This window comes from Limulus polyphemus, unplaced genomic scaffold (assembly GCF_000517525.1).
Source record: "Limulus polyphemus unplaced genomic scaffold, Limulus_polyphemus-2.1.2 Scaffold14, whole genome shotgun sequence".
NCBI classification, from domain to species: Eukaryota; Metazoa; Arthropoda; class Merostomata; order Xiphosura; family Limulidae; genus Limulus; species Limulus polyphemus.
In genome coordinates, this window is record NW_013665624.1 from 1,744,366 (window position 1) to 1,754,973 (window position 10,608).

The 10,608-nt window shown below is 30.9% G+C and overlaps 1 protein-coding gene across 1 annotated transcript in view; it reads left to right on the plus strand.

Annotated features, from left to right (window-relative positions):
- The window catches only part of LOC111085299, a 78,920-nt gene extending 70,512 nt beyond the window's left edge, over positions 1-8,408 (plus strand). Inside the window, exons 13-17 of the mRNA XM_022383207.1 lie at positions 777-926; positions 2,656-2,856; positions 3,412-3,556; positions 4,485-4,522; positions 7,564-8,408. Of these exons, the coding sequence (XP_022238915.1) occupies positions 777-926; positions 2,656-2,856; positions 3,412-3,556; positions 4,485-4,522; positions 7,564-7,577 (548 nt within the window). The 3' untranslated portion in view covers positions 7,578-8,408. The remainder of the gene's footprint in view (positions 1-776; positions 927-2,655; positions 2,857-3,411; positions 3,557-4,484; positions 4,523-7,563) is intronic.
- Positions 8,409-10,608: the final 2,200 nt, after the last annotated feature.

Consider the following 10,608-nt stretch of genomic DNA (forward strand, 5'->3'; position numbering starts at 1 on the left):
AAGATTGAAATTAGCTTGAATTTTTCATAACCTCTGAATAGTGGGTAACCCAACGGGTCACGGGTTGTCTAGTATGTTACATGGTTAATAACGGTAAACTTAACAGTCTTGTTGGGCTACCAATGGTTTATATCCGTTTCAGTTTTCAGTTTTATACTTTAAACTTCACTTTAGTATCCTGGAAAAAAAATACAAAGATAATATGATACCATTTTTCATTCTAATTTTCTTTGTTCTTATTGCAATCTGAGTTATGAAAGCAATATAATTTATTTCATTGAGGAAATGTTTAGGACAGAGTTGCGATACAAATGGAATTTACAAAAACTTTCCCCCCAAACATCTATACTCTTATACGTTTTATTGGAATAAAAACAATACGTTAACTGTTATAGGTATATGCTGGTTGGCTTCATTCAAATGTGTTTCTCGTCAATATGTCTTTTTCTTTAAAAACTACACAAATGTAGATTTGTTGAAAGTGAAGATTTTCAAGCCAACATTGCCCTAAAACAAATAGCGTAAATAAGCAAGCGCAACTATAAAACATTCCTTACAAAGGCTTAAGTTTGTTTTTTGGTTGTTGTTGGTTTTTTTTGTATTTTAGAAACAGTGAAGTTATTTATTTTTTCCTTGAATATAAAATATTATTTTATAATGATATAAATATAATAATTTTATCATTAACTCATTTTTTTTATGTTTATTTAGTTTTGTTTTTATGTTTATGTAATTTCCAAATTATGTACTTCTTGTTTATATTTTTACATATCCAGGTACTAACCCAGTTGCTGTTCAGATAACTCTAATCAGTTTAAATGGGCAGTTGAGAAAGCAGCAAGGATTGATAAACCACATCCAGGTTCAGCTGGCAGCGATTCTCGGAGTACACACCACAAGAATTGGCAATGTTAGGCTTCTAGAAGGTGAGTTCATGACCTATGGGTATTTTTACAGAGAAGCTTATGTTTAGCGTAATCACTTGTTATAGTTGGATTCGTTTATTTTGAAATATCTTCTATTCTGGACCTTTAACTATTAATAAAATGTTCGTGTTATTAGCTTTTCAGTTCTATAGTTATATAAGTAAAGAATTAACAGCAAAAAGATGAATTGGTTATTTCGTGTTAAACAGGCATAATTATTAGAATATAGTAACATCTTAGGTATGAAGTTAATCAAATAATTGTGAATCGAGAGTTCATGCATAAATAAAAAAAGCTTTGCCTAACAAGCATTGTATACAATAACTACCTTTACGGTTGGAAATACATAAACATAAGCGATAGATAATCACACATCCAGGTATGTCTGCTATTATCACAATGCTTTCTGTTATTTCAAGTAACGGCTGTATGCGGGAAACGTTTTTTTTATTACGTTAAATAATAGACAGCCTCTCTGAAGTTTCAGTGAAAAAGTTGCCAACCATCTGGACACATAATTTTTCCTAGTCATTGTCTGATTTCACTTGTCGGAATATTAGAGAAATTTGGTTAGGAAAAGGACTGAAGTGATGTTTTAAGAAAGGCTGGGTAGAACTATTTTGTCTACTTAGTTGAATTCCATCGCGAGCTGTTGAAGATATTCTACTCAACCAGAGAGGGAACATTCGGTATATAAAAAAAAAAAACTCGGAAAGTTTTTGGTATCTGATTCTCATATATTTTCTTAAGTACAACAATGGTTGTTCAGGTACTCGGTAAGGTATTGAATCGTGAAAAGATATTGAAATGGAATCTTCTGGAACTGCTATAGTCATGATCACAAGAATGTGCCACAATAACGATCAAACTTCATCATAATTAGAGAGACACATATAAATTGGCCCATGTCTTAGAGGAAATTACTACAGTTAAAAATAAAGTATTTCTACTTTTTAAAAAACCGTTTACAATTTACCAGAAAAACCTTAAGGCTACAAACTTGAGTACATGCTTTAGTTTCTTTTAATAATAATTAATATTGACGCTTTTAAATTTACTACCGACAGAAAGATTCAATATTTATTTCATCACGCGTTTCCTGCTCTAACTGCACTACATACGCTTCAGAGATTAAAATATCAATTCAGTATCAAACATTATGTCATGATCAAATTTCCACCTTCTAAAATAGGTATACAAGTATGATATGTATACCAGACTATAAAATATTTTTTTAAATATTAGGAATTCATTCACTTATTGTTACTTTCATTAACAATGTTGATTATACTAGTTAGTAGATCAAATATCATTAGTTTTTATTTTTATTAAATGCCTATAATTATAATACTTTTACTATACTTATAATTTTTCCTTTTTTAACTTAGAACATGTATTTATAATTAACCTAAATTTCCTAAGCTGGTCGAACCTAATATGATGATATTGGGACTACAGCCGAACATATCGTTAATAGCCAGGCTATCCGAATGATGAAACAATGCATTCTAATTCTTATAAGTAGAAACGTAAGAAAATTATATTTATTTATCTATACTGGTGGTCAGATTGAATTTTAGTTTAGCTCTATATACATAGCTTTCTCTAATCTGAATATATTATTATTTCATATTAAACATAAATCAGATTCAGTGTGCTGTCTATTACAATATGTTTATATATCCACCAACAGAAATCACAATATATATATATATATATATATTTGTAGATCCAATGCAAATTCAATTTACTATCCTTCCTGCCTCCGGTTCCTCAAACTTGGAAACTTCAGCAGTCGAAGCTCTACGAACGCTGTCTAAGAGAGTTAACGCTGAGACGCTAAACCTAACAGATATTGCAGGTTACACACTACTGGCTTTGCCCCACAGCCTTGTTTTATTAGAACCTGATGATGAATATTTCAATAAAGGTAATTTAGCAAGACATATTTAAATAAAATTTGTTGTCCTTTGGTCTAGGTTTTTATCATTTACTTGGTTATGTATATATATATCTTAAACACTTAGTGAGTAAATAGGTTTTCCCATTTATTTTATTGTAAACTTTACATGTGGTAATTGAGTCTTACCTTTTGTTATGATAATGTAATTGAAACTGAAAGGAAAGGTGGATACATATTGTTTTTAGTGTAAGATGTACCTAGATTTTCTCTTTGTTATGCCGGATTAGTTTCTGATAAAAAATTCCCTCAAGAAGAAATAGTTTATAAATGAAAGCCATCCATTTTACGGAAAACATCTCAAAACTAATTTAATTTTAGTTCACAAATAATACAAATAAGACCAAAGAAATCAAAACAATTATTTATTTTCCAGTATGAAACTAATAATGTACATATCTCTTACTGAGAGTTTTTATTAAACAAACGTTACTTCAAGATATTAAAACAAATGATCATTTTTCAATAGTATGACACATTTAAAAGACTTTTGTAAATTATCAAGTTAACAATTATCTGTTTTAGGCACTGAATCTGCAGCAGAAAGCACGACTTCTTTTGGAAAGTTCAAAACGCTTATTGCGTTGCTTTGTGGATTGATTGGAGTCGTATTGGTGCTAACTGGGCTGATTATTTTAAAGAAAAGATGCAGAAAGTCAGCATCAGTAAGGTAACAAACAATGTTTACCTCTCATAGTGTAGAATATGTGGTCCTTTTGTAGAGCTATGCATGTATCTTTCTAAATTAGGGAAATGTTCAAAGCATGAAGGTATCCTTTCAAATTAGGAAGGGTTCATTGCTTTAATTTCTGTTCCTCTGAACAAACAAATATCTTGTGTAGCCTTTCAACAAACACAGTCCTCTGAACATGAGCACACAAAAAAGGGAGATCCATCTACTGCCAATTTGTTCAAGCACTTAGGAAATTACTTTGTCTGGTAGTTACATTTGTATAGAAATCGTTAGCAATCACAATCAAAATGATATAACAATTTTTAAGGCAAATGTTTTAACATTCTGGTTTGGAACAACAAATTAGATTCTTAATACAATATAGTTTACATGTTGTTAAACACAAAAGTGAACACTAATTCGAAACTATTCACATAAATCTTTAAAAACTAGGACAGTGCTGGATGTTTACAAATAGTTTTCATGAAGAAATATTTGATTAATTGTTTATAAATAAATACTTCGCCAGACTTTAAATAGCAATATTTTTAGGTCTAAAATATATTTTGTTTATTGTTGAAATGTTCTACAATTAAAAAATTCTAATTACGTTATAATAAAGTTTAAAAATTCCTCTTATATAGTGCTGAAGAAGTACAAGATTTTCATAAACATAATATAATATCTGTTTAGACAGACTCCTCACCCTTTCCTAAATAATACGTAGTGTGAGATAAAAACATAGTGGGATGATTAGTCATAAGTAGTTTTTTTTTTTAATTAACTATATCTTTAGACATAGTTTTATTCTGTTATTTTATTATTCAATAAATATATTGCCTGCTTTATATTAATAATATAATATGTCGTACTAAACTTATTTTCTGGAACCATTTATCATCATAACTCTTTCTTTATTGAACAGTGTTGCTCCCGCTACCTTTCCGTCATCAGTTAATGAGGGTAAGATTTTATCTCTATTAAGAGTACATTAAGTGATCATTATTGTCATGTATTTAGCATTTTCAGTTATTCTAAATACATAAAGTGATGCATTATGTTTATCATAATTAACTATTCTGTGCGAATTAAGGGACGCTTATCTATATATATATACATAAATAGCCTAAACAGATTTTTAATCACTCTTGTTGATTTGAACAATTTTTGTGCGACCTTGGCGCTACTGGCGACAGGGCTAGCAACTATATATCTGTGCATTGTTTCACGAAAACTTTTTAAGATCTTTTCTTAAGTTCTTTCATAAGTTATTACTTAAGATGAGACTTGAGAATTTCGTAAGATATTTTCTAGCTTGTTTCACAGAGCTATCTCAGGAATGCCTTGGCGAACTATCCTAAGTATACAATATATTTGGAATATATCGATGCTTTAAATGAAATAGAATGGTCATTTATGTTCCACAGAATTTGTACAATACGTCCTAATGTTGTATTAACACGTTCATTATTTTATGTCTTAAATTTAACGTATCCTTATTTTGGTTTATATTAACAATAATGTTTTTGTTAATTACGAAAAATCAATAATCCAAAACACTGTAATACATACCATACTTTTTCAAAGCGCGACATTTATTAATCGTGTGTACCACTGGCCACTTTTTCTTTCTTTTTTCATACAAAAATGTTTTTATTAACATTAATTTTAATATATCGGTCCAGTTTATGGTAAAGTAAAAACAATTATTATTTGAAGTTTTGAGAAACATATAAAAAAGAACTTATGAAGGTTCTTAAGATATGAAGCCTTTTGTGAAATGAAACACTTAGGAAAAACATATTACCTTGTCATCAAGTTCGATGTAAAAATCGGTTGGGGGTTGAGAGAAATGAGAAAGTGGCCTTAGGAATCAAATGAATAAAACCCTATAACCCAAGCGCTTTCGAAAAGTGGACCTTTCTTCTTCAGGGGCAATTAAGAAATTACAGTAAATAGTGGCTAAAAAAATATTTTAAGAGCTGCCACCTTTCTAAGTTCAGCCGATTTGAAATCTACAAGAACCCCTATGATTATGAGATGTTTTAATCCAATGTAAGAAAAACAGGTGTGTTTATCGTGGTTTGTAGAAAGATATATAACAAACAAGGCGATCAACGAGGAAAAGTAGATACTGGGAAATGTGAGAGCAGACGAAAAGAGAGAGAAGCGAAGGAAAATATGCTGCTAGTAAGAACCAAAACTAGTTCTAAACCTATTTTTGTTATGCGTTATGGATCTAGTGATATACAGAAAAATGTTATGTTTAAATTTGGTATAGGTCAGTTCCTGATAGAAATAAGTAAAAGCTTAAAAGTCGAGGAGAAAGTCGACCCGTAGTAAAGTGGGTCAGTCTACAATAAAGTGGTGTCCTAAGACAATCTAGAACATCCCTAACTTATTGCTAGTATTTCTTAATATGTCTTCGTAAAACTGGCTGTTGAATTTTGGTGATATTTCGACTATTCAACCATGAAATACCTTCATCGATAGCGGGAATAGGATAAAGCGTTTTTCCGAGGATAAATCACAATATGGCGATTTTTGTTAAATGACAGTTTGTTTGTTTGAATTTCACGCAAAACTACACAAGGGCTATCTGCTCTAGCCGTCCATAATTTAGCAGTGTAATACTAGAGGGAAGGCAGTTAGTCATCACCACCCACCGCCAACTCTTGGGCTACTCTTTTACCAACAAATAGTGGAATTGACTGTCACTTTATAACGTTCCAACGGCTGAAAAGGCGAGCATGTTTGGTGGGACGGGGATTTGAACCCGCAGATTGCGATTCGAGCTCCCTAGCTACCTGGCCATGCCGAGCCGTTAAATGACAGCGAACCGTAGAACACAGCAATTTGAAGAAAGGACCTTTCAGTGTTCTCTATGAAAACAGATAAACTTGCCTAGTATAGCGTTTATGTTAGCAATGGTCTCCGAAATCACATTCTATGATAACACTAACATCTGGAAAGTGAATGCCTTCGGCGTAAAGCAGAATTACGATAAATACGCATCTTAGTACCAAAAACAAAATTAAGCAACCATAACTCAAATAAATGAATTTTTTCAAACAAAAGATTTTCAAAAATCTGAAATCACACCAAATCCTTTTGACCACATAACTGTCAAGTTTCTCGAATCAGCTGCAGTGAACTTTGTGCCCTTGAGCTAATTAAAAAATTGTATGGAAATTTCACGTCCACGTATAGAGGACAATCTACGGTTTTCGAAGATGTGTAACATAAGATTGATGTTTTCATCGTTCACAAACATTTATTAAAACTGATATTGCGGCGCCTGACAACAGTGTGTAATTATAGCCATCATAGACCAACTATGACCAAAGATGAAGGAAGTGATTTTTAGACAAATAATCATTATCGTGTAAAGTAATATAACTAAAGCTTAGATCCACTATTACGGAACCACGAGCTTACATAGAAAGATGTTTCGACATTATCACATGGCATTTTCTGAAGAGGCATACAAAAAGTATTTCAGTTATACGTTTGGTTTGCACAAATGCAAACCAGTTAATAAGTTCTGGTGATGGAAGAAAAACCTCTTTTACCTAGATTTCTTACTAGCAAGAGTTTCTAAAATATTATTAACACACACCTGTTATTACAAATTAATGTAGGACTAAAAGAAAATGAAGAAAATTACCTGCAGTCAAAATGGTGATTCTTTACATTCCTATAACTTTCTTTTAGATAAATAGGTAATTTTTTATTTCTACGTAACACTGATGGCTACACGTGCTCTTTGGGATGTAGTTTCAAGGTTGATGGCTACTTAAGCTTCTAAAGGCAACCTTTTTTTATATCACATTTCTCAATATATTTTACTTTTCATAACCAATGGTAACTATATATATTATTCAATTATTTGAAACTAGTAATACTGAATATTTTAGAAATATTAAAAATTATTTAGTTATTATGCACAAAAAGTAGATATGAAAAACACAAAAAAGAACTGTCACTGATTGTGTCTTTTCCAGAAAAAAAGTATTAGAATTCGTGTTGAATACCCTACACATTCCCCTAGAATTGCTGTGATATTCATTTAGTATGCTGTGATGTTGAAGTCACCTATAATTGCTGTGATGTTCATTTAGTGTGCTGTGATGTTGAAGTCACCAATTATTCTCAGAAGATCAATGATTTGTTTCGTCGAACACTTCTTTAGTTGTATGACATTCAACTAAGACTATTCACCTTCCGTGAACCTCAATGATTTATTTTAACTAAAATTTCTGTGATGCTTACCTCATGTTCTGTAATGTTGAAGACTACTCATTGTTCTTCCCAAAGATTTATTGACTTGTTTCTTTAGTTGTGTCTACAACATTAACCTTGAGCTCTAAACCTCTATAGTTGAACTACGGATTTTCACAGAATATTAACAAATTATTCTTACCGAAACTGTTGTGATTTTAACTAATGTATTCTGATCGTTAAGACTGCCTTTAATTAGCCTGAGATAAATTATTGTTAATTTAACTGTTGTGATTTTGATCGTATATTTGCTGTGATAAGAGTGATTTACTGCATTGTTTTTGAAGGCTTTTGTTTTAACCCATCGTTTAATTAATAATAGCTCATTTTACATCACAGTTTATAAATTTTCCAGGCTTATCCTTTATATTTTTTATATCCTGAAATAGCTAATTTGCTTAATATATAAGCTGCATGCACTTACAAGAAATTGTGTTTACGCAAATAACAATAAATAGAATATTATAAACAGCCAAAAATAGTATAAAGGTTATTTGAAATACTTCAAGATTCCAGGTAGTTAAATCAATATTACTTGTCAGGTTTAATTTTTCTAACTCTAGTTTTCTTTATTGTCCAGAACATCTCTTATATTTTAAATTAATCTGAAATAGTTTAATTTGTAGCTTAATAATACAATAAATTTTTTCGGAATGAAGTGTTATCATGAGTCTATTTCATAGAGCAATTTGAGTGTAATTACATTTTACTCAGGTTTTAAATAAACGTAATTGAAATCTTTAAGGAGTTGTTCATTTTATTATAATGTTCGGTGTTAGTAACAACTTGGAAAAACCAATGTTTATAATATCTTTGCTCATTATTACATTTTAAGATGTTTGAAGTATTGACATCTTCTTATAGTTAATTTGACTGAAGTTGTGTGGGAAGTACGTAGAAGTAGGAACTGCTACTGCTCTTCAAACTACCATATCTTTAAGATTATGTTACTGAACATAAAAATAATGTTACCAACTAAAACTAAGTCAAAATATCCTGCAATAATAACTTTTATTTAAATCATATCAGCATGCAATAATAATGTTGATGTAAACTTTAACAAGCTGCAATAATAACACTTACTTAAGCCGTAACAGCATAACGTTACCATTCATTAAAGCGTTAGAACACTCCAAGGTTACTAAGAGTAAAGGCAGAATATAAAAAATACTGTGTTCTGAGACTTACGTCTGCCCATTTCAATCGGAAAAATAACTTTAATGGATGAGATTAATGTGAAGTGCCAAGACCTGAACTATAATTATCACAACTGAGTCTAAGTTAATTTTACTAATGTTATATTTGTGAAGTATAGAATTGTTAAACTGTTGAAAGAAGAAAAGTTTTATATTAGTCGAAGACAGCTATAAAACTGATATAGACCAAAATAGAAGAGAAAATTCCAATATCATGTAAACGTTTATTTTAAAAGTATGCAATGGCTCAAAATAGAGCTTTATCAATGATTTCAAGTGATGACTGTGTTTTCTGCGATTTTTGATAATCCATATAAATAAACGTCAATATGTGTGTGTTTACCTGTGTATCTGTTCCTTATATATTTCCACATTTCTTGATCAATCAGCACTAAACTTGACTCAGTGATACATGATGACACGAGGAAGGTCACGAGGGGGGGTTGGACCCCCATCTAATACAGAATATGCTGTTACTTATATATATATTGTTGTTGTTTTGTTTTTCCCGAAGGGTTAAAACTGGCTCTCAGCCCATCTCAGTTCTCTAGTATTCAGAAATAATCTAATATCACCGCACAGTGAATCATCCTCAGACATTTCTACGTCTTACTTACAATTAACATTGAGTAAATTATTAAAAACATTGCCAACATAGTTAAGTACAGCATAATAATACTATAAAGTAGCAGTGGTTATTTTTTCTTAAAATTCCTTACAACCATCACCATTTTTTTCAATAGTTTCAATTTAGTTTCGTGGTTTTTCAGCAAGTCCAAAGTGCTGGAATAACTTATAAATTAACCTCCTCGTGTTCTTCAGCAGATTCGAGGTGTTCTTTAAGCTTCTCCCCAGCAAAATTCTGGAAAATATTCTGGATAATTTTATAAAGAATGTTCCCCCTCCTAAAAAAAAAGATTCAAGGGAAAGATATCTAGGGAGAGGAAAAGTACTGGTGGATGATATGAAATATAGGGGATAGTGTGATGAAATTAGGAGAAGAGTGAAGGATAGAGGGTTTGAGGAGAAGATTCAATAAGCCAAGTCAATACTAACTCATGAAAAATAAATAAAATAAAAAGTGACGAATAAAATGAATATATATGTAAAAACAACAACATTCGATCAAATTTATTTAGTAACAAAGTTAATAAATAAACTAGCATTTATCATTCAGATGGCTACTTTAAAAGCATTTTGTAAGTATCTGCGTAAAAATGTCATTTATTGATATAATTATAATGATATGCAATGAAGTAATCTCAGTTTTCCTGATTTTCTTCAGAGTAGTTTGTAGAAATCGCAAAACAGGAGGATGCATCAGATACTATATTATAGAGAAGTGTCTGACCATCAGATACTATATTACAGAGCAGTGTCTGAATTTTCTTTGCCTGTGATTGAGTATTTACCAAGAAAAGGGAAGAGACTGAATCTAAAATGTAAACAATCACAAACTTTATTTACAAGGTAAACATTTGATCAAGTGTTTAGGTTCACCAAACAGAGAAAGAGAGGGTTTGATTAACTTCAATTCATAGCATTGTTCATGCTACAAGATCTCCTCAAATA